The 24,860-nt window shown below is 43.2% G+C and overlaps 1 protein-coding gene across 6 annotated transcripts in view; it reads left to right on the top strand.

The window, feature by feature from the left end:
• Window positions 1–24,860, top strand: part of DHDDS (dehydrodolichyl diphosphate synthase subunit) — a 38,614-nt gene that overhangs the window by 9,860 nt on the left and 3,894 nt on the right. For 3 of the 6 annotated variants that reach the window (XM_005203182.5, XM_005203180.5, XM_005203181.5), the window contains exons 5-8: window positions 1,192–1,308; window positions 2,250–2,351; window positions 15,848–15,962; window positions 18,153–18,260. In XM_005203182.5, the coding sequence (XP_005203239.1) occupies window positions 1,192–1,308; window positions 2,250–2,351; window positions 15,848–15,962; window positions 18,153–18,260 (442 nt within the window). Of the gene's footprint in view, window positions 1–1,191; window positions 1,309–2,249; window positions 2,352–15,847; window positions 15,963–18,152; window positions 18,539–24,860 lie in introns of those variants that run through there. The other 3 variants (XM_010802575.4, XM_010802574.4, NM_001035346.1) reach the window with 2 other exon arrangements.

The following is a 24,860-nucleotide window of genomic DNA, read 5'->3' as shown; positions in this document are numbered from 1 at the left end:
CACCCCACAGTATACTTCTTGTTACGGAGCTCCTGTTTTCCAAACATTAGTCATTCTGTTTCTCTTTAGCATTCCCAAGTTCAAGAAGCTGACTAGGAAACAGTGAGCTCATGCTCACTCTGCCATTTGGGAGTTACTATATAGAGGCAGTGTAATGTCGTGATTAAAAAGGCCCTAGAACCAGACTGCCTTAATTCAGTATCTGACTTTCTACTCACCAGCTGCCTGATCTTGAATGAATTAACCTCCCTGGGCCTCAGTTTCTTCATCTGTAAAAGGGGAATGATAATGGTGTCTGCCTCAAAGGTAGATGTAAAAATGGAATGCATGTAAAACACTTAGACCAATGTCTGAAAAAGTGAAAATGAAAGTTGCTCAGTGGTGTCCGACTCTTTGTGACCCCATGGACTGTATAGTCCTGAATTCTCCAGGCCAGAACACTGGAGTGGGTAGCCTTTCCCTTCTCCAAGGGATCTTCCCAACCCACGGATCGAACCAAGGTTTCCACATTGCAGATGGATTCTTTACCAGCTGAGCCACAAGGGAAGCCCAAGAGTCCTGGAGTGGGTAGCCTATCCCTTCTCTAGTGGATCTTCCCAGCCCAGGAATCAAACCAGGGTCTCCTGCATTGCAGGCGGATTCTTTACCAACTGAGCTATCAGGGAAGCGCAGACCAATGTCTGGCAATTAACAAACATATAATTAATGTTAGATGTTGCTATACTTATATTTCACGAGAAGTTAACAAAAGTAACTAGTAATACAACTCCTGCCCTTGAGTTTGTTTGCCTGTCAGAATGGGACAGATAGCAGAGAATCCATGTGATGCAGCTTGCCAACAGGGACACGTGAGGCAGTGTAATATGTGTTAAAGAAGTTTGGGTTCTCAAATCAGACAGACCTAGGTTTCAGTCCTGACACGGCTCTTGATGGTTGTTTTGACTTTGGGTAATCCCTATCTGAGCCTCAGCCTATTCTGTGTGAGCTTCAGTTTCCCGCTGGAGAACAGGGAATGTACTAAACTCCTTTCACAGACATTGAAGGCATGCAGTGAAATAATGTAGAATGGTGCCTGACACACAGGAAAGCACTCACGCTGGTAACTGAGTATTATCTAAGCACTTTGCTCTCTCCAGCTCAGCAGGTGCTCTGTCCCAACTCCCAAACCTGCCTCCTTTCCCCCCTGATTAGGGAGAAACTGCAGAAGCATGGGGTATGTATCCGGGTCCTGGGTGATCTGCATTTGTTGCCCTTGGATCTCCAGGAGCTGGTCGCACAGGCTGTGCAGACCACCAAGAACTACAACAAGTAAGTTTTCAGATTTTCCCTTAGGGGCCTGTATCAATCTTTGACTCCCTCTAACTTTGGGGAGACCTCCTGGGCCTTTCTTGGCCTGCATTTGGTACAAGAGGCAACAAGGACTTGGTTTCGGATGCTTAGAAGCTTCCTCCTTCAGCTATAGGGCAGATGGAGATGTTTCTGCAGTACCTGTTACATGTGTGTATGTTCACACGTGCAGTTTCTTATCTTCATCCCTCATGGGCCTTGCCCCCTCCTATATATATGCACATATATATACACACACATACATATTTAAGCGTATAAATATATACATATATTTGTGCATGTATATATATGTGTGTACCTGTTTACATACATTTAATGTATATATATACATATTTAAATATATATGTTTGTGTTTGTGTGTATTTTTTAATTGACAGAGGATGGGGTAGGAATGTATCAAGCATTATCCCTGTCTCTGAAGACAGATCCCTCAAGAAATTCTCTTTCTGTCCCACTGCTTTGACCAGTAGATGGGATGCCCTGGGGAGGGCATGCCGATGCATTGGGAACAGAGTTTAATCATCCAAACCTCATTATGTTGGCTTTGCAATGTAATGTATATTTGGCAGTGGATTTGTTTCACATCAGATTTCCTTCCTGCTCTTCTCTACTTGTTCTAATAATCACAATGAATTCACATCCTCGGAAAGCCAGGTGCTAGCAGAAGGCAAGAAGATTAAGTGAATAATAAGGATCAGTTAGTATTATTCTTACTACAAAACTAATGTTTTTTTCCCCAAGGAAAATAGGAAAACTCAAAAAACTAATAATCTCGCCTTTCAGAGGTAACCATGGTTAACCTTTGATGTGTGTTCTACCACAGAGGGGGTGCTCTGTAATCAGGGACTCTGCTTCTTACTCCCTGTCCCTCTCGGTAAATTATTCTGTTCTTCCCTTCTCAGGTGTTTCCTGAACGTCTGTTTTGCTTACACATCCCGTCATGAAATCAGCAATGCTGTAAGAGAGATGGCCTGGGGAGTGGAACAAGGCCTGCTGGATCCCAGGTACCCACAGTCGTTCAGCATGGTGACTGATAGGGAAAGCAGGCATGCACTGAACCATACAGTCCCTCCTAAGTCATGTGCGTGGGTCAGAAGTCAGAGCAGGAATGTATGTGGAAAGATTCAGGTGAGGGTGATTCCCCTCACTTAGAGTTTCAGAATGACTTCTTATAGCCTGCTTTAGAATTTCTCTGTGTTCACCACATACCAAGAACTTCCAGAAAAATGGCATAGCAGGATAGGAACACTGTGGCATGCAATAAACATGATGCCCTCCTGGTGCTCTGGCAGAGTTTTTCTAGGAATGATTTTTCAGGAATGCAGCTTTTGGGGGGTATTGTCCTTCAGACCTGTCATGTTACAGTTCATACAAGATTCAGGTATTTTTCAAAAAGAAAGTTCTTCATCATTAACAATGTGGTGGGATATTTAGAGCCGGGAGAGACTTTGGAAGCCATCTGTCTGTTCAGTCTCTATTATGAGTATAACCTTTGGTAATAATATTAGTAAACTAACAACAGCAATAGTAAAATAAAGTAGCAAAAAAAAAAACAAAACCCAGGTAATACATTATGCTTTGTATTTTATTAAATTAATATTCTTAAGTGTAAGAGCTTTGAGTCTTTTCTCCATTTTATAGATGAGAAAACTGAGCTCACACTGAAATGACTTTCCCAAGGTCATTCTGCTAACAAGTGCCAGAGCTGGGACTTCTATCAAAAACTGTCTTGATTCCAGAGGTTTTGTCCTGACATATGGGGTCTTGGGACCCAGGAGTTTTTCTGACTCGCCTCTTGGATATAATTTTATTTTCCTGGGAAACTAAATTAAAATGAAGTTTCTCAATGAGAATGAAAGTATATAAGAAGAAAAAGAGATAGTTTTTAAGGCTATTTTATGAATCCCTCTTCTCCCCAATAGCTGAATGATCTTTCTGTGCTACATAATTTTATTCATTCAATCAATCATTCATTCGTTAAACAGATATTTTTTAAGTGCCTACAAAAGGCCAGGCAAATTGCTATATATAGAGGATATAGTGGTAAGAATAAAAAACATGTATTTCCTGTTTTCATGGAGCTCTGGCAAGGGAAACAAACATTATCAAGGTCATACAAGTCAGCATAAAACTATATTGATGCTAAGCGTGATAAAGGCATTGGTGCGTGGTTCAATAAGAATTTATACTTAAGAGGAATGGACCTAGTATGGAAGGCTCTCCAAAGGAAATGAGTGATAAGTGACCTCCCAGGGGGGTGGGTGGATAAGTAATAGCTGGGGAAAGAGGCAGTCGTGTGAGGAGCTTGTGAGTTGCACAAATACTGTTGGGAAAAATTCAAGCAGAGAGTACTTGGAAGGGAGCTTAAATTATGGTGGTGATGGTGGAATAGCCCAGAGTGAATCAAGAGTAATGCAGCAGATCAAACTGAGAAGACTTGGTGGGCTGACGCTGGGAAACTTGGTGGGTGACTCCAGGTGGGTGTTACGGGTGACTTTGACTTATGCAACAGAGGACAGTGGTGCCCTTCACTGTGCTGAGAACCCTGAGAGGATGCAGTTTGAGGAAGAAGGTCAGGAGTTTGGTCTAGGATATCCTGTAGTTGTTGAGCATAGATGTCAGGTCTACAGTAGAGAGGAGGGGTGGGGACTGGGGTAACAGTATGGTAACTGATGCAAAGAGAGGGCCTAAGGAATCTGAGGAGATTCTAGAGTGAGAAGAAGAGAAGGCCTAGGATGGAGTTTTGAGAAAACTGGCTGGGTAGAGGAAAAGAAGCCTTAAGGGGAAAAGAGAATGAACAACCAGAAAGGTTGAAACAAAAGCACTGCCAGTATTATAGAAAGCAAGTAAAGAAGGTGTTCATCAGCGCAGGTGGGGTGGGAGCAACAGTATCAAACAGTGTACAGAGGTCAGTTAATATGTGGATTGAAAATTAGCTATTAGTGGGAAAAAAATGAAGATACAGGCTAAGTTGGCAGTGTGGGGCTGGGCAGGAAGATGAGATATAAGTAGATGAGGGATATATAAGTAGATGCAAGTTACTGGTAATTTTCTGATTCTTGGATGATTCTATAGTTGTTCATTATATTCTTAGTGCTTTACAGTTAACATTTTATGCATTTACAAATATTTGTGCTAAAAAGAAAAGAAGCTATTTAGCAAGCAGATTTAACATCCTTCATGCCTGGGACTAGAGCTCTGATCTCTCCTCCTAGTGCAGGATGATTTATGTTCCTCCCACATTGCATAGCCACTGACTTCTTGCTTTTTGCCTAGCAAATTTTCTCATATCCATTTTTTCTACCCTGCATGGTTTAGTAACTTGCCTGTGTGGGTTAGTCATGCAGACATGGTGTGGGCTGGGCAGGTTACTTGGGTAAGGAGGCTGTCTCTCAAACCACCAGTTCAGGAAGCTTGATGTTCAGCTCAGATTGGGCTGATCAGGGCCTGAGGCAGTGCTCTTTACGTTCTTCAGTTTTAGGCAAATCCATATTTATAACAGGGAGTCAGTGAGTTCACTACAGCCAGGCTCTACTCTTCTCATAACTGGAATTTTTCTGTTCTCTCATTACCACTATCCAGCTCCTCATTTTCCTGTCTTCCAGGGTATATATATTTTTTCTAGCAGCCATATTAATAGATTGTTTTTTGAGTATCAAATTACAGAAGAAGGAATTAGGTTGAGCATAAATGATAGTTAATAAACTCTTCTGGAACAGGTCTTAACACTCTGCCGGCCTCTATCTTCCCCTTAAAACAATAGTGTTAATAATAATTGCTAGTGTTTACTAAGCATTTTCTTTGCAGCCAGCACTTGATAAGTAGTCCATGTATATACTTCATTTAATCCTTAGATAGACGCTTTGAGGTAAATACTGTTTTTATAAATTGAACCTCACTATGAGGTTAAATCGGAGAAGGCAATGGCACCCCACTCCAGTACTCTTGCCTGGAAAATCCCATGGACAGAGGAGCCTGGTGGGCTGCAGTCCATGAGGTCGCTAAGAGTCGGACACAACTGACCGACTTCACTTTCACTTTTCACTTTCATGCATTGGAGAAGGAAATGGCAATCCACTCCAGTGTTCTTGCCTGGAGAATCCCAGGGACAGGGGAGCCTGGTGGTCTGCCGTCTATGGGGTCGCACAGAGTTAGACACGACTGAAGCGACTTAGCAGCAGCATGAGGTTAAATGGGGCTTTTTTGGTGGCTTAGTTGGTAAAGAATGTAACTGCAGTGCAGGAGGCCTGGGTTTGAACCCTGGGTTGGGAAGATTCCCTGGAGAAGGGCATGGTAACCCACTCCAGAATTCTTGCCTGATGAATCCCCATGAACAGAGGAGCCTGGCGGGCTACACAGTCCATGGGGTTGCAAAGAGTCAGACATGACTGAGCGACTAAGCACAGCACAGCATGGGGTTAAATAACCAAGTTCACAAAGTTGACTAGGATTTCCAGCCTGGCTCCAGAGCCTGTGCTGTCTTTCACTGTGGTATACCGACTGCCTTATAGGAAGGTTGAAATAAGCAATAATAAAGTATAAAAATAAAAATTAATATCTAATAGTTATCAGATCTTATGTGGCAGGCACGAGACTGAGTTTATCATGCATAGTCTCATCTGATTTTCATATAAGGTAGTGACTATTATTTGTCCCACTTTATAAGACCACTCATGTTGTTTAGTCACTAAGTTGTGTCCAACCCTTTGCAACCCCATGGACTGTAGCCTTCCAGGCTCCTCTGTCCATGGGATTTCCTAGGCAAGAATACTGGAGTGGGTTGCCATTCCCTTCTCCAGGGGATCTTCCTGACTCAGGGACTGACCCTGTGTTTCCTGCATTTTGACAACGGGATTCTTTACCACTGAGCCCCCAGGGAAGCCCTAAGACTGGCTATGTGCATGGGTGCGTGCATGCTCAGTCATGTCTGACTCTTTGCAACCCCATGGACTGTAGCCTTCCAGGCTCCTCTGTCCATGGGATTTCCTAGGCAAGAATACTGGGTGGGTTGCCATTCCCTTCTCCAGGAGATCTTCCCGACATAGGGATCAAACCCATGTGTCCTGCGTCTCCTGATTGGCATTCTTTACCACTGTGCCATCTGGGAAGCCCAAAACTAAGGTTTAAGAAGATTAGTTGGGACTTCCCTGGCAGTCCAGTGGTTACAGCTGTGCTTCCACTGCAGCGGGTGTGGGCTCAATCCCTGATGGGGGAATTAAGATTCCGCATGCCAGGTGGCACAACCGAAAAATTAAAAAAAAAAAAAAAAGGGTTAGTTGCCCTGCCTAACCTAAAGTCACATAAACTAAGTGGGACAGCCTGGACTCCACCTCAGTGGCATCTGCTTCCGTAGCCTGTGTTCTTCACCACCTTCTTTATAAACTGAATGCTAGAGAAGTGCACTATGGTGTTATCACAGGGCGCATTTCTGAGTTTGTACCTTCTAGAAAAGGGTCTGTGTTTCCAAGATGGTCCTGGGAACAGTGACACGTGCTTACTCTCCCTTACGGGCCATTCACTGTCTTGTTGATACTCACTGTTGCCAGGCCTCCCTTCCCAAAGCTGATGTCATATCTCCATTATAGGTTTTTAATTGATTTTATTTTAGGTTGGCCATATCCTGAAATAAGTAGTTTACTAGGGAGGAGCCATTATCTTGTGGAATATTTGTACCAATATCCTTCCAGAAGATGTTTTACTTTTTTTTGTGATAAGACATGCATAACGTAGATTTTACTGTTTTAACCATTTTTACTATAATTCAGTGGCATAAAGCCCAGTCACAGTGTTGTGTAATCATCACAACTATTTCCAGAAGTTTTCCATTATCCTAAATAGAAATACTTCTTTTAAAAAGAATACAACCTCCCCGCAATATATGCATACTTTTATAAAAGTCAGAGGTAATCATTAGAGAAAATTTGCAAGCTGTATAAAGATGAAAAATTAAATCTCTCAGGATTCGACCCTCAGCAACAGTCCTGGTAACGGGTTTATTTTTCTGGCAGTGCTGGGTCTTTGTTGCTGCTTGGGCTTTTCTCTAGTTGTGGTGTGTGGGCTTCTCATTGCAGCGGCTTCTCTCGTAGCGGAGACGAGCTCTTGGGCTTCACTAGTTATGGTTCCCGGGCTCTACAGCACAGGCCCGGTAGTTAGAGAGCACCGAGTTGTAGCGCACCAGCTTAGGTGCTCTGAGACATGTGGAATCTTCTCGACCCAGTGATCGAACCTGGGTCTCCTGCACTGGTAGGCAGATTGCCTGCCCCTGAGCCACCAGGGAAGCTGCCAGGTAAAGTTTTGATTTGAAGTATTTCCTTCTGAGTCTTCTTGTGTGCTTATGTATGTGTGTGTGTTTAACTATCTTTTCTAGCAAGCTACTTGTGTTTGAATTCTAGGTTGTTTAAAAAGGTACATAGTCAAATACGTTTTAGATGTATTTATATTTGGAAAACTAGTGAATATTTATTTCTGAGATCTGTTTTCAGTGGCTCATTGATTGATTTATTCGAACAAATCTTCCTCTGTCCTGGCAAAGTCCTCTGCTAGAAGAACAGGATAAGGGCTTGCCCTCAAGCAGTTCACAGTCTGGTGTGTGTACACTAATACGTAATCCATGGTGCCATGTACCACAGTAAGGGATGTGATGTGCAAGGCACAGAGCTGATGCTGACAGAAGTGGTAATCAGCTATGGTTGGGAGTTCAGCCAGAGTCATCTTTTTAAAACACTAATCCAATAATGACATAAATATTTTCAATAGAAGAAATTGCACTGTGAACAACTTACAACCTTAATCATGCTTTGTTGCTTATTTGTAATATGAGCACTCGTCCATGTCCCATGTTTTTAATAATTCTTCCCTTTATTTGTTTATTTATTTTTGGCTGTAACAGGTCTTAGTTGCAGCATGTGGGATCTTTCCCTGTGGTACACAGGTTCAGTAGTTGTGGCTCACGACCTCAGTAGCCGTGAGGCATGTGGGATCTTAGTTCCCTGACCACGGATTGAACCCTCATCCCCTGTATTGGAAGGTGGATTCTTAACCACTGGACCATCAGGGAAGTCTTCTTAATAATTCTTCATATCATAATTTTTAATGGCTACAGAATATATCTTGCTTTAATTTCACTTAAATCACTTAATCACTTTGCTGTTGGTTCTATAAGCTATTTCTAATTTATCATCATTACAAATAGGGCTACAGTGAAATCTACGGCCTTAATTCTTATCTGCATTTTGGATTGTTTCCTTAGGATCTGGATCTGGATGTGTCTGTTTCACCTTATTTTTGCCAAGATTTTTTATTTAATGTAAACTAGAGTTTTGCCAAGAAAATGCACTGGTCATAGCAAACACCCTCTTCCAACAACACAAGAGAAGACTCTACACATAGACATCACCAGATGGTCAACATCGAAATCAGATTGATTATATTTTTTGCAGCCAAAGATGGAGAAGCTCTATACAGTCAACAAAAACAAGACCAGGAGCTGACTGTGGCTCAGATCATGAACTCCTTATTACCAAATTCAGACTTAAATTGAAGAAAGTAGGGAAAACCGCTAGACCATTCAGGTATGACCTAAATCAAATCTCTTATGATTATACAGTGGAAGTGAGAAATAGATTTAAGGGACTAGATCTGATAGATAGAGTGCCTGATGAACTATGGACTGAGGTTCGTGACTTTGTATAGGAGACAGGGATCAAGACCATCCCCATGGAAAAGAAATGCAAAAAAGCAAAATGGCTGTCTGAGAAGGCCTTACAAATAGCTATGAAAAGAAGAGACACGAAAAGCAAAGGAGAAAAGGAAAGATATAAACATCTGAATGCAGAGTTCCAAAGAATAGCAAGAAGAGATAAGAAAGCCTTCCTCAGGGATCAATGCAAAGAAATAGAGGAAAACAACAGAATGGGAAAGACTAGAGATCTCTTCAAGAAAATTAGAGATACCAAGGGAACATTTCATGCAAAGATGGGCTCCATAAAGGACAGAAATGGTATGGACCTAACAGAAGCAGAAGATATTAAGAAGAGGTGGCAAGAATACACAGAAGAACTGTACAAAAAAGATCTTCACGACCCAGATAATCACAATGGTGTGATCACTCACCTAGAGCCAGACATCCTGGAATGGGAAGTCAAGTGGGCCTTAGAAAGCATCACTACAAACAAAGCTAGTGGAGGTGATGGCATTCCAGTGGAGCTATTTAAAATCCTGAAAGATGATGCTGTGAAAATGCTGCCCTCAATATGCCAGCAAATTTGGAAAACTCAGCAGTGGCCACAAGACTGGAAAAGGTCAGTTTTCATTGCAATCCCAAAGAAAGGCAATGCCAAAGAATGCTCAAACTACCCCACAATTGCACTCATCTCACACACTAATAAAGTAATGCTCAAAATTCTCCAAGCCAGGCTTCAGCAATATGTGAACCATGAACTTCCAGATGTTCAAGCTGGTTTTAGAAAAGGCAGAGGAACCAGAGATCAAATTGCCAACATCCTCTGGATCATGGAAAAAGCAAGAGAGTTCCAGAAAAACATCTATTTCTGCTTTATTGACTATGCCAAAGCCTTTGACTATGTGGATCACAATCAACTGTGGAAAATTCTGAAAGAGATGGGAATACCAGACCACCTGACCTGCCTCTTGAGAAATTTGTATGCAGGTCAGGAAGTAACAGTTAGAACTGGACATGGAACAACAGACTGGTTCCATATAGGAAAAGGAGTATGTCAAGGCTGTATATTGTCACCCTGCTTATTTAACTTATATGCAGAGTACATCATGAGAAGCGCTGGGCTGGAAGAAGCACAGGCTGGAATCAAGATTGCTGGGAGAAATATCAATAACCTCAGATATGCAGATGACACCACCCTTATGGCAGAAAGTGAAGAGGAACTAAAAAGCTTCTTGATGAAAATCAAAGTGGAGAGTGAAAAAGTTGGCTTAAAGCTCAACATTCAGAAAACGAAGATCATGGCATCCGGTCCCATCACTTCATGGGAAATAGATGGGGAAACAGTGGAAACAGTGTCAGACTTTATTTTTTGGGGCTCCAAAATCACTGCAGATGGTGATTGCAGCCATGAAATTAAAAGACGCTTACTCCTTGGAAGGAAAGTTATGACCAACCTAGATAGCATATTCAAAAGCAGAGACATTACTTTGCCAACAAAGGTCTAGTCAAGGCTATGGTTTTTCCTGTGGTCATGTATGGATGTGAGAGGTGGACTGTGAAGAAAGCTGAGCGCCGAAGAATTGATGCTTTTGAAGTGTGGTGTTGGAGAAGACTCTTGAGAGTCCCTTGGACTGCAAGGAGATCCAACCAGTCCATTCTGAAGGAGATCAGCCCTGGGATTTCTTTGGAAGGAATGATGCTAAAGCTGAAACTCCAGTACTTTGGCCACCTCATGCAAAGAGTTGACTCCTTGGAAAAGACTCTGATGCTGGGAGGGATTGGGGGCAAGAGGAGAAGGGGACGACAGAGGATGAGATGTCTGGATGGCATAACTGACTCGATGGACGTGAGTCTGAGTGAAGTCCAGGAGTTGGTGATGGACAGAGAGGCCTGGCTTGCTGCGATTCATGGGGTCGCAAAGAGTTGGACACGACTGAGTGACTGAACTGAACTGATTCTAATTTTATAGGTAAAAATTGGTATTTTACTTTTCTTTAATGGAAATTATTTCTTAAAATTTTTCATGTGGCCAGATAATACCATATAGTTGGTAGTTTTTTCCTGGCCAAAGCACAGATACTCTATTTTCATTTTGTCACTTTTGTCTGTACCTCCTTAGATTTCTCTTCTTTTTGAAATTAATTCTGCCCACTGCATACAGTAGACAGAACAAACTTATTGCAGACACATTTGAAATTCGGAGAGTTTATGTAGGGATCCCAAGTCCCCCAGCATGCTGCTCGGTCTGGAAATAATCTTTATTCTTCTTATGTATGTAGCATTTTATAGTTCCTAAGGTGCACTCAAATCTGTATGTCACTTGAGTTGACCCTCTCAGTAACCTATAAGTAAACAGTACAAATGTGCCTATTTCAAAAACAAAGAGAGCTGAAAAATTGTTGATTGTACAGATTTCGCCTTTTTTTTTTTTTTTTTTTTTAATTTTGGCCACAGCACACAGCGTGTAGAATCTCAGTTCCCCAACCAGGGATTGAACCCTGCCCACAGCAGTAAAAGGGCTGAGTCCTAACCACTAGACCACCAGGGGGGCTCCCTGATAGCTCAGTTGGTAAAGAATCCTCTTGCAATGCAGGAGACCCCGGTTCGGTTCCTGGGTTGGGAAGATCTGCTGGAGAAGGGATCGACTACCCACTCCAGTATTCTTGGGCTTTCCTTGTGGCTCAGTTGGTAAAAAATCCTCCTGCAATGTGGGAGACCTGGGTTTGATCCCTGGTTCGGAAGATCCCCCGGAGAAGGAAAAGGTCACCCACTCCAGTATTCTGGCCTAGAGAATTCCATGGACTGTATAGCCCATGGGATTACAAAGAGTCGGACACAACTGAGCGACTTTCACTTTCAGACCACCAGGGAGTTCCCATGTTTCACATTCTTAATGAGAGAATTAAAATCATGCTGTCAAGACAAGACTCGGGGGCTTCTCTGGTGGTCCAGTGGTTAAGAATCCACCTGCCAATGCAGAGGACACAGGTTTGATCCCTGGTCGGGGAAGATCCCACATGCCCCAGGGCAGCTAAGCCCCTGTGTCAAAACCACTGAGCCTAAGTGCCTCAGCTGCTGATGCCCACAGGCCTAGAGCCCATCCTCTGCAACACCAGAAGCCTCTGCAGCGAGACGCCTGCACACCACAACTAGAGAGTGGCCCCCGCTTGCCACAACTGAAGAGAGCCCGTGAGCAGCACTGAAGACCCAGCACAGCCAAGACTCAGATTATCAGGGAATCTGAACCAGAGCCCTTCCTATTGCCCAGACATAAGTGAATATTATTTCTCAAATGATGGTATAGAACATAAAGCTGTGGTTTGCAAAATGATGACTGAGAGATGGACTTACCGAAAGACACACAACTAGTAAGTGTAAATCCTTGTTCTGAATACTCAGCCCAGATTGCTCTGCCTTTTTTTTTTTTTAAATAATTTTTATTTATTTGTTTTTGGCTCTTTGTTGCTGCATAGGCTTTTCATTAGTTTTGGAGAGCGGGGGCTGCTCTCTGGTTGTAATGCGTGGGCTGCTCATTGTGGTGGCTTTTCTTGTGGAACGGGGGGCTCTAGAGCACAGGCTCAGTAGTTGTGGCACATGGGCTTAGTTGCTCTGTGGCATGTGGGATCTTCCCAGATCAGGGATCAAACCTGTGTCTCCTGCATTGGCAGGCAGATTCTTTAGCCCTGAGCCACCAGGGAAGCCTTTCTGCTTTTTTTGACTACACTCCCAGAAGAATGTTCCCACCAAGAAATTTTGTCTTCTAACCTCTTCCCGAGATGCAACTCTTACCACTTGGAGATTCTAAATTCTGCCTCTTGGTGCTTGGTAGGATAGGTAAACAGCATTCCTAGAACCACCAGACACCAGTCTTGCAAATACCCTCTTTCATTGGACAGAACAGTTTAACTTAAGATAATTACTCCCAGTCCCCATTCTTCCTTCATTCCATCTCCTTTCTGAGTGTCTGCTTGGAAAAGTAGCTCTTATCAAATGTAAGAGGGCCGATCATTTTGCTGGTTTTCATATCCTATGTGGATTTTTTGCAGTGTTTCACTGTCCATAGGACTTAAATTTAAGGTTTTAAAATTTCTATCTATAATAAATTCAAACCATAGCCAAAGTATATAAAGTAAAAAAAGATAGTCTTTCCTTCTTATCCAACCTTCCAGAAATAATCACCGTTAATAGTATGGTGTATGCCTTTTTAGATTTTGTTTGCATGTATCTATGTTTATATGTATTCACAGGTGTGAGGGTTTCTGTGTGTGTTTTCCACACTATTTTTTTCTGAAACTTCCTTTTTTTCATTTAATGTTACGTCTTAGACATCTTTCCAAATCAGTGCACTTAGGTTTATCTGTATTAAAAACATTGGCATAGTATTTAATCAAATTGCAAGGTCCTAGGGTATATCCATTTTATTTTTAAAAAAATATTTATTATTTATTAGGTTGGTGCAAAAGTAAAAAAAAAAATTGCAGTTTTGCATTGTTGAACTTTGCTGTTTGATATTGGAATATATTCTCAAATATGGTTATGTTATACATCATTTTAATGCACATTTCTAGCTTTATGGTTTTTTGCTAATGACATTATTGCTGGGTTTTTTTTTTTTTTTGCTGTTTATATTTATTTTAGACTATAGAAATGATGTTAGACAAAAAGCAAATTCAAGCAGTTTTTTTATTTGAGTTCAAAATGGGTTGTAAAGTAGCGGAGACAACTGGCAACACCCACAGCGCATTTGGCCCAGGAGCTGCCAACAAATGCACAGTGCAATAGTGGTGCAGAACGCCTCACAAGGGAGGCAGAGCCTTGAAGATGAGGTGCTCAGTGGCCGGCCACTGGAAGCTGACAACGACCAGTTAAGAACAGTCGTCGAAGCTGATCCTCCTCAGACTACACAAGAAGTTGCTAAAGAACCCAACATCAACCATTCTATGGTAATTCAACATTTGAAGCAAGTTGGAAAGGTAAAAAAGCTTGATAACTGGGTGCCTCGTATACTGACTGAAAATCAAAACAATTATTGTTTTGAAGTGCCATCTTCTCTTAATTCTGCCCAACCACAACAAGCCATTTCTTTTTTTTTTTTTTTTGCAATTAGAAAATGAAACTTTATTGACAGAGCTTTAACAGTCAAATATACAACATAAGAACAGCATAGATGGTTTCAGTTTATCTTCTTTCAAGCAAATGGCTGCCCTTCACCTGCTTCTGGCATTTCAACAGGCTCTATATTTGATGCAAACTCCTCCCTGACATCAGGACCATCTCCACCTTCACCCCCAGTCTTTGCCTCAGCCAATTGCTGGAGATCAGCTTCCAGGCCAGAATCTTCAAAGGGATCCTTCTCCTCTTCTTCATCACGATTCACTGGATCCTCTCCATGTACTTCCTCCTTTCTAGGTGTGATATCCTGAATCTCAGCTGGCGGTTCCTCTTGTTGAGGTTGCTCAACACTGGGCTGCTGGTCAACCACAGGTTCATCCACCTGGGAGCAATCTTGATTTGTAGGTCCCAATTTTGATGCCACTTGCCCACTCATATTTCTCCCTGGTGAGTCTCAAGTAGTGAGAAAGAACCGGGACTGATTAAACACACCCGTCTCAGGCCCAACGCTCCTCACAGAATGCTCAGGAAGCAACAAGCCATTTCTTGATCGGATTGTGACATACAACGGGAAATGATTTTATATGACAGCCGGCGACAACTAGCTCAGTAATTGGACCAGGAAGTGGCAGAGTACTTCCCAAAGGCAGACCTGCACCAGAGGAAGGTCCTGGTCACTGTTCGATGGTGTCTGGCCCACTACAGCTTTCTGAATCCCAGTGAAACCATTACATCTGAGAAGCATGCTCAGCAAATCGATGGGATGCACCAATGACTGTAACTCCTGCAACCAGCATTGGTCCACAGAAAGAGACCATTTCTTCCCCATTTCTTCTCCACAGCCATGCCCGACCACCTATCACACAACCAATGCTTCAAAAGTTGAACGACTTGGGCTACAAAGTTTTGCCTCATCTGCCATATTCACCTCACCTCTTGCCAACCAATTAACCACTAGTTCAAGCATCTCAACAACTTTTTGCAGGGAAAATGCTTCCACAGCTAGCAGGAGGCAGAAAATGCTTTCCAGAAAATGCTTCGAATCCTGAAGCACGGATTTTTATGCTACAGGAATAAACAAACTTATTTCTCATTGGCAAAAATATGTTGATTGTAATGGTTCCTATTTTGATTAATAAAAATGTGTTGATCCTAGTTTTAATGATTTAAAATTCACCGTCCAAAACCGCAAGTACTTTTGTTCCAACCTAACATTTGGCTATGCTGGGTCTTAGGTGTGGCATGCGGGATCTTTAGTTTCGGCATGTAGCATCTAGTTCCCTGACCAGGGATTAAACCTGAGCCCCCTGCATTGAGAGCATGGAGTCTTAGTCACTGGACCACCCGGGAAGTCCGTGGTGTATGCATTTTTTAAAAAAAGATGTTTTACATGAAGGACAACACATGCTCTGATGGGTACATCTATTTTAGGCCTGCAACTAAATTACTTTGGGTGAAATTTTCATCTTCTCTGAGCTTCAGTTTCCTTATCTAAAAAGTAAGGATAGAAATATCTTATGTAGTTGTGAAAATTAAAATCATTCTTTAATTTATCAAGCATTTATTGAGGGCCTTCTGCATGCCAGGTAGAAGTAATGTATTTGATGGCGTCCTACAAACTGGGAAGCTTTATGTAAGGAAGTTCATCGTGAGAGTAATTCAAGAGGAGATATGTGCTTATCTTTGTCTCTTCCTCACTCACCTTAGCGATGTCTCTGAGTCTCTGCTCGATAAGTGCCTCTATACCAACCACTCTCCTCACCCTGACATCTTGATACGGACTTCTGGGGAAGTGAGGCTCAGCGACTTCCTCCTCTGGCAGGTAGGTCATTTCCAGCCACTATTCTGTTTGTGTCAGAACTGAAAACTGTGACTGCACCCGCAGAACAGATTGGAGGGGGAGCTAAAATCCAGAGTACTGTCTGCAGGCTGTGCCTGGTAACATTTGTTATCCCTTCCTCATCCACCCCTGGCTTTTTGAGTCTGTGTGGTTCTTGCTGCCTGGAATGCCCAGAGGAAAAATCAAAGCCATCCTGCTGTAGTGGAAGCTTTACTTGTGCCTCTGTTCAAGGAACTGGACTTCTGCCTTATGTCCTGAGCACAAGCTCCTGCCTTGGTAACCTGCCATGTAACCTGCACCTCTAGGCTGGAACCTTGCCTTGAATTTACTGATTTCTCTCTTTCAGAATAAAGGGCTGCATTTACACAAGCACAGTCCACAAGGGATATAAACTATATGCAGACTCTTTCTTTGGGGCCTGCCATTGCCTCTCAGCTCAGTTATCCCAGTGTAGGTCGTCATCTGAAAGCTCATACTCAAATAAGGTTGTCTTTGCTTGAGAATCTCCATCATCTGTTCGCTTTGCCCCTGGGTAGCACATGGCTGGAGAAAATCTTGTTCAAGGAGAGGCTGGAGGGAGAGACATGAGTTGGAAACAATTCACATGGTAAATTCCAGAAATTTTAATGGCCCGTAGTCTCAAAAGCAAACTAACAAGATTCAGCTACTGAAGATACTTTTAGTCTTTGGCTATACTAAAGAAGTGTAACATGCAGCTTATGGTTTTATGGCCCGCTCTGTTGGTCAGATGATGTCGGAAGAATTTACATCTGGGCACTGAGTTTTAAGAGATTGCACTGGTAAACTAGAGGACTTAGCAGAAGAGGCCAACCAAAAGATGGCCAGGAATCTGAGACTCATGTCCTCTAAGGCATAAGTGAAGGATGATGGTCTGGAAAATAGTTTATTCTCTTGAGGGGAAAAAAAAATTGAGTTCCTCCTTGGTGCTGGGAATATGGCAGTGACCAAGTTAGAAATTGGAGAAGGTAATGGCACCCCACTCCAGTACTCTTGCCTGGAAAATCCCATGGACGGAGGAGCCTGGTAGGCTGCAGTCCATGGGGTCGCGAATAGTTGGACATGACTGAGAGACTTCCCTTTCACTTTTCACTTTCATGCATTGGAGAAGGAAATGGCAACCCACTGCAGTGTTCTTGCCTGGAGAATCCCAGGGACGGGGGAGCCTGGTGGGCTGCTGTTTATGGGGTCGCACAGAGTCGGACACGACTGAAGTGACTTAGCAGCAGCAGCAAGTTAGAAATAATCCCTACTGTCTTAAAACTTAGAGTTTGTTAGCAAGGACAAGCTGAACAAGTCATTACAACCTTGGGAGCAGATAACAGGCCGCTGTAACCTAGCCTTCCAATATGTGAAAAATGTCACTTTGGAAAAGAAAGTTGTTCCAGAGAGAAGACCTTAGACCTTGGTAGGAGTTCCAGGGAAGGTGACACTGGTTTAGCTTAATGAGCTCTTTGACAGCTAACATATCCCCCTTTAGGCACTGAATTCCTTTCCACTAAAGGTCTCAACAGTGACTGTCAAGAATGTTCCAAAATCAGTAATGATTGTTAAAAGTTCACTCAGCTCTGTGCTTTGTTTTATGTATGTTATCTTATTAAATTTTTATAGTACCTTATAATACAAGATACTCTTATATACCCAGAGAAGTTAAGTAACTTGCCTCAGGTCAGATAGATGGTAAATGGTGGAGCCAGAATTCAAAGCCAGGCAGTCTGGCCCCAGAGCCCATGCTCTTAACCATTGTGCCATACTCTGCTACTTAAAAATAACAATGGCAGCTACCATTTATTCATTGCTAACTTTTATCAGACACTGTGTCTCTGAGATGACCTCTGAGGGCCAAGAGCCAATAACATAATCCAGATGTTATTTCATAGTCCTAAAATTGGCTCTTAGAAAACTCCTGGTGGAAATGTTGATCTCGCCTCGCTTTAGTTCTGCCTTGCTACAGGCAGGTGACCTTACTGCCTCAGATGACCCTTCCCCCATCAGTGAGTGGATCCGGGCTGGCAACAGCAGCTGCAGCTCAGGATGCCTGGGCCACCTCATCTCTGGACATGATCAGCCTGCTCCTTCTTTGGAACCTGACTAGGGATATGTTCCAGTGACACGTTACTAAACCAAACTCTCTTCCTTCCCCACCTTTCCCAGACCTCCCACTCCTGCCTGGTGTTCCAGCCTGTTCTGTGGCCAGAATACACGTTTTGGAACCTCTGTGAGGCCATCCTGCAGTTCCAGATGAACCATAGCATGCTTCAGGTAAGAGTTCATGGCTGGCCTGACTGGATGGGATGGAAGAAAATATTAGCATTGATTGACCCCCATGACTGTATATGTCAGGCACTTGCTACTGGCATGTTAATGATAATGATGAGTAGCTACCACTTACCGAGTATTTACTGTGTGTCAGGCACTGTGAACAGTGTATATCACCGTCTCATTTAATGTTTCCAAGAACCCAACAGCCCCACTTGTGCAAATGAGTAAATCAAAATTATTTAGTTAAGGACACAGAACCAATAAAAGACCGAACTGAGATTCAAGTTACAAGTCTTTAATCTTTTCACTGTGGAAACTCAGGAAATGCTTCTCAGAGAGAATGGCCATTATTCACTGAAGGAATTAGCCTAACAAAAGATTGTAGAAGTGGAAGTATGCAACATCCAAGACTCTTCCAGAGGGATTAAAAACAAAATAGCACTATCTTCCCATTGTATAAAGCTGTGTTCTACCAGTACTTGAAGTTCTGCTTTTGGTTTTGATCACTAGATCTTGAAACAGGTTTCATTAGGAGGGAGATTCACCTATATCTGATTAGGACTCTTCATCATAATGACAATGTGTATGCTGGTGGCAGCTAACTTATTGAGGGTCTGCTAAGGCACTTTGGTGTTTTCATATTTAACCCTTCCAACAATCCAGCAGCTTTGGTGTCCTCATTGTTCAGATATGGAAACAGAGGGATACGGTAACTGTCTCCAAGTCACAGAATTTTAAGCCCAAAGCTGGTGATGCTTCTTGAGTCTGGAGAGTTAATGGCCAGGAGGAAATAAAGATATAAGTCGGGGCTTCTCAGTCCCCCTGGCATCGGGGACTCCTTGGAGAAACTGATGAAAGTCATAGACCATCTCCCTAGAAAAACTGCAAAGGTCACTCTAACACATGGCATCTTGCATAGAATTGCACGAATCACTGAAGCACGTAAACTACTTCTGGAGGTTCACATAACTCGTGAAATCTTTCCCTGAATCCCAAGTCCAGAACTCCTGGAATAAGTCAGTGAGATTATGTGCCTGATCATTTAGGCTCAGAATATGAGGAAACTGAAAGAGGAAGTTGAGTTCAATTGAAAGGAAAAACAGCAAAGTCTCAATTATCCACTGTCAGTGAGGAATGAATATCAGTTTTTCCACATGACCAAATCTCCCTTTAAGAACTAAAACTTCTTTATCCTTTTTTGATAGAGAACTTTCTGAAACATGTCCTGTGTGTAATTCATTGACACCTACTGTGTATTAGGCACTTGCTAATAATTACGATGATCAGAATAATCACATTCTACTGATGCTGATAGTGATGGTAGTGATCCCATCTTGAAGCACTTCATTGTCCAGGATGGCCTTGAAAGATGGGATTCTTTCTCTAAGCTAGAATACTTGACTCTAAGTCTGCAGACTCTAAGTCTGCAAATACTTGACTTTAGAATTTCTTGTTTATGGTCAGTGGCTAATTTTGACAGCATTTTTTCTTCCCTTCTCTTCCTGTTTCCAGTTTTAAATGAGCTACAGGTAAGAAAACCAGTCAACCAAGCTTGTTAGAATTATATCTGTAAAGAAAGAGTAAACTGGCCTTTCATGAAGCCCAGAGGATCTTGGTGTACGAGCTTTTGTGTATGGCTATTCTTGTCTCTGGGCTTCCCTGGTGCTCAGATGGTAAAGAATCTACCTTCAGCGTGGGAGACCTGTGTTCAGTCCCTGGGTTGGGAAGATCCCTGGAGAAGGGAACGGCTGCCCACTCCAGTATTCTGGCCTGGAGAATTCCATGGACAGTGGAGCCTGGCAGGCTACAGTCCATGGGGTCACAAAGAATCAGACACGACTGAGTGACTTTCACATTACTGTCTCTAATTAGGAAGCTCAGAAGTCTTTTAGTAATTCAGATTTCTCAGATACTTTCCCACATGGCTATCAGAGGAATTACCTCAAGTTGCACTCATTCCGTTCAGTTCAATACAGTTCAGTCGCTCAGTCGTGTCTGACTCTTTGCGACTCCATGAACCGCAGCATGTCAGGCCTCCCTGTCCATCACCAACTCCCGGAGTTTACTCAAACTCATGTCCATTGAGTCGGTGATGCCATCCAACCATCTCATCCTCTGTCGTCCCCTTCTTCTCCCGCCTTCAACCTTTCCCAGCATCAGGGTCTTTTCCAATGACTCAGCTCTTGCATCAGGTGGCCACAGCAAATGTCTCATTCTATACATGTCTGTTACCGAGCACCTGGTCTGAGTCAGACACTATGTCAGTATTCCACACAAGAGATTGAAGCAGTTAATTGGCCAGACAAGATCCCTACCTTCATGGAGATTATATTTTTACTTGAGGAGACAGATAATAAGTAAACAAATATATGCAATAAGGCAGTGAAGAAACAGAGTGTTGTCCTAGAAAGGAAGGAAGCAAGCAAGAGGTGCTGAGTGGAGCAGTCAAGGAAGGTCTTGATAAGCCATGATATTAAAGATGAGAAGTAGCAGACATGTAAAAATCTAAGGGAGAAGGATTATTCTCTGTAGAGGGAGCAGGAAGTGGAAGGATGCTAGTTATATAGTTTAGGTCTTAGAAGAACAAAGAGGCCAGCATGCATGAAGAAGGATGTGAGATGAAGCTGGGTAGGAGTCAGGCCTCTGATCATTCATGGCCTTGTAGGCTATGGGGACACATCTGAAGACTTCTGATCAGAGGGAATGGCAGGATCTAATTTACATTTTGTATAATTCACTCAGGATTTTCACAGGGCAGGAGTCAGAGATCAAATTCCTAGAGTTGTCCAGGTGGGAGGATGTGGCCTCGAGGTGGGGTGGCGGCTGCAGAGAAGGGAAGGGCTGAGTGGACTGAGATGGAGGAAAAACAAACCTTAAAACAGAAACAAATGAAACTAAGTTGATAATACAACCTTCAGAGAAAGGGATTAATTCAAGTTACCTGAACATAGTTCTCTGATTATACATCTTCAGCAGTATATATTCTAAGAATAATACAAACTGGAAAGCAAACTTAAACATCACTTAAGAGGTTTATCAGTGGTAATGTTAATGATGTAATTCTGAAATTCTTTCATGCCTCTTGTAGGAGAAAACCAATGAGCATGAATATTAATGTTACTAGGAACCAAAACATTTAGGTTTTGGCCTGGGCAGTTGGGTGGATGGTTCTGCTGTTTTCTAGAATGGGGTGGAACATGTTTAAGGACAACCTTTAAGAGTTTCATTTGATACCTACGAATCATAATTCCAGACATTTATTGAATTCTTACCACGTGTCAGGCATCCTTTTACTTGATTCTACGTAGTTCTATAAGGTATATACTACTCTTAATTGCCTCCATTTTTAGAGTGAGGAGACCAAAGTAATAACAGATATTGACTGTCCTGAACTCTTTCTCAGCAGACCCCATGGGGGTTTTGGCCAGATTTCCTCTGCCCAGGAGCATTCATACTGTTTCTAGAAATCTTAGCACCTCAGCAGAAGCATTAGCAGTATAGTCCAGACTAAACATCCTGGCCAGTATGCTGTCAGACTAGAGAGCTGATCTTTCTGATATCCGCCTTGTATGTGTTCTGTATCCTCACCAAATTGGATTGTTCAGTTCCTTATTCTCATCCCCTTTGGTTTTCTGCCTCCACATCTGTGTTCTTGCCCCATCTCCCAAATTCTTATTGTTCAGTTTGAGCTTCTCTGTCTCTAAGCCCAGCCCAGTATGTCCTGATGCCCTGCAGGAAGCCAAGGTAGGGAGCTGGGTTCTTGACCTAGCTCACTGGGATGAGGGCAGGTGCTGGATGCTAATGGAAGCAGAGACTCAGCTACAAATTGTTGGAAGCTAGATCCTGGTATCTGAAGGGATCGTGAAAGTTTCCAGGTGGTCACCCTTCATCTTAGAGAATGGGGTCTAGCAAAGGGAAGCAATCTTGACAATGACACAGTAGGACAGAGAAAATCAGGGTGGGGAAGGGTTGGGCAGCAGTACAGAGCCACTGATTCTCAGTTACAAGCTGCATGGATGGTAGGTCCCCGGGGATCTTTTCTCAGCGATGAGGAGTAATAGTGTGGTCCACCTGATCTGTAATGATGTAGAGGGAGAATATACAGGTTCCCACTAAACTTCCTTTGATGCATCTGTCAGAGGTTAAATACTAGGCTGGATCAATCAACCATTTTATTTCTAGTACTCTAAAGGTAGTCAATGTCTTCTCCTCAAGAGAAGTTAGAAAACTTCAGCTGTTATCTCAGACATTCCTGACTTTGAATCATAGTGCTTCCTACTGGCTATGTGACTGACTAGGCAATTACTTAACCCTTCAGAGAATCACTTTTCTCATCTGTAACATGAGAGAAGTAATGATAATACCTGCCTCACAAGTTTGTGATCAGCCTTCAGTGAACTAATACACCAAGAGAACTGAGTGCAGTGGTGGAACAGAGTTCATTTTCAGAGGCTGGTGGTCAGTATAGTTCATCATGTTTGTCTCTGGGCTCTTCATTAGACTTCATCTGTCTCCAGAAAATCCACAGACACTTAGCACCCTGCTCATCCCATCCCTAGGACAGTTCCCTTGGCACGGAGACTCTGGGTGCTCGTCAGAATATCATGTTACCAGCAGGAGGTGCTGTCTCAGCCCTCCGAAATGCATCCCACTTGCTACCAACCTGGGGAGATGGGGACTCAAGAGAGGACTTATTAGCTGGTGAATGTTTTGAAGCCCAAGACTTGTATCCTCTTTCCATGCCCTAGTGAAGTCAGTGGACCTGAGGATTTATGTACTGTGGAGGGGCCATTACATCTGGTTCCCTAATTCTGCTGAAGAGAGAACAAGAGCAGAGAGTCTTAATGCCCAGGAGAGGTTTATATTGATAGTTTAGAGTCCCATTTCTCAAAATGAGCTCCATGAAGCCCTTACACCAAGACCACAGAAGGTCTGTATAAGTATCTACGGTAATTATTAACGCCCTCCCCCAATTGCTCCTTATACAGGGAGAGTAGACAGTATGGTCAGGGAGAGAGAAGTTGACCATTAGGACCTCCATTAGCCTAGATTTTCAGAGGCTGAGTACCTGAGAAGAACTTGGAACACCTTTGAGGCGGGGTAGTAGATCCAGACCATCTGGTTGCACAGAGGCATCCAGATGCAGGTCACTGGTTCCCCACTGCACCCCTAGAAAGTACAGCTTATCCAGAGGCACACAACACATGTCCTATAGATCTTTCAAGAAGTCACCTTAGTGGAAATCAAGGGAACTTTAACTCACTGTGTGACTTAGGCCAAGTCCCTCCCTAGCATGGTGTCATTGTCTGTACAGGAGAAGTATAGAGCTGATGGGCTTTCTGCTCTCCCCTGACTCTGTCATCCTAACAGTGAATTGCTGATTCCTGGCAAATTAGGGTCCAGACTCTGCCCGACTGCCACCTTTCTTCTCAACACTCAGTCTCGGGCTGCCATTTGGAAAAAGCCAGAGCAATTTTAACCAGCTCCACATCTCCTGCCTCTGTGGCTGGCTGGCCTCGTCCTTTCTGTTTGGCTAGAACTTTGCCTACCTAGTCTCAAGCAGTGGTGACAGAAGAATAGCTACCTGTTAATAGCCAGGCACCAGATTGGGCATTCATTATCTCCTTTTTCTTCAAACCACCCAATGAAATGGATGTTATCATCCTCATTTTGCAGATGAAGAAATAGGCTTAGTGAGGTGAGGACATTCTTGGAACAGAAACTTCTCAGACCCCAATGTTCCAGGCAGACTCACTGGCCTAATCACCCTCTCTGATTTCATGAGTCTGCCCATTATTCCCCTGCCTAATATTCCCCTCCCCCATACACTCTACCTTTATCTGACTCTTTCCCATTGGTTAAATGGAGAAGGCAATGACACCCCACTCCAGTACTCTTGCCTGGACAATCCCATGGACTGAGGAGCCTGGTAGGCTGCAGTCTATGGGGTCACTAAGAGTTGGACACAACTGAGCGACTTCACTTTCACTTTTCATGCATTGGAGAAGGAAATGGCAACCCACTCCAGTGTTCTTGCCTGGAGAATCCCAGGGATGGGGGAGCCTGGTGGGCTGCCATCTGTGGGGTCGCACAGAGTTGGACACGACTGAAGTGACTTAGCAGCAGCAGCAGCATTGGTTAAAGTTCATCTGGTTCTGCCTGCCCATGAGATTCCACTGCCCCTTGACCTTCATCAATCACAATTTCTTTCCTCTGAATTACTCAGCCCTTTCCCTTACCTTCCTGATGACCCTTACCGCATTCCACCAGTACTGTGGCATTTGGGTACATCTCTGTGTTCTCAGCTTGTGAGCATATGGATTGTGGTGACTATAGCCTATGCACTTCTGAAGCCCCAGTAAGGTCCCACATGTGGGACCCAGGGTCCTCCCTGACCAAGGCCAGGAAGAAGCCCTTCTAGCAAGATGGAGACACTTAAGCAGCAACTTCTCAAACTTGTTTAGCCTTCATAGCACCACACGTGAGTTCGTTATCATAGCAGAAGAGTGCCCTTGAATGCCTTGGATCATTTAAGAGCCTGAGGGGGTATTTTCTAGAATTTTCATTTCTCGTCTTTGTGGTGGTGGTGGTGTTTAGTTG

The sequence above is a fragment of the Bos taurus genome, chromosome 2 (genome assembly GCF_002263795.3).
Source record: "Bos taurus isolate L1 Dominette 01449 registration number 42190680 breed Hereford chromosome 2, ARS-UCD2.0, whole genome shotgun sequence".
NCBI lineage: Eukaryota > Metazoa > Chordata > Mammalia > Artiodactyla > Bovidae > Bos > Bos taurus.
Note: the sequence above shows the minus strand (reverse complement) of the source record. Positions and strands in the feature narration are given on the sequence as shown.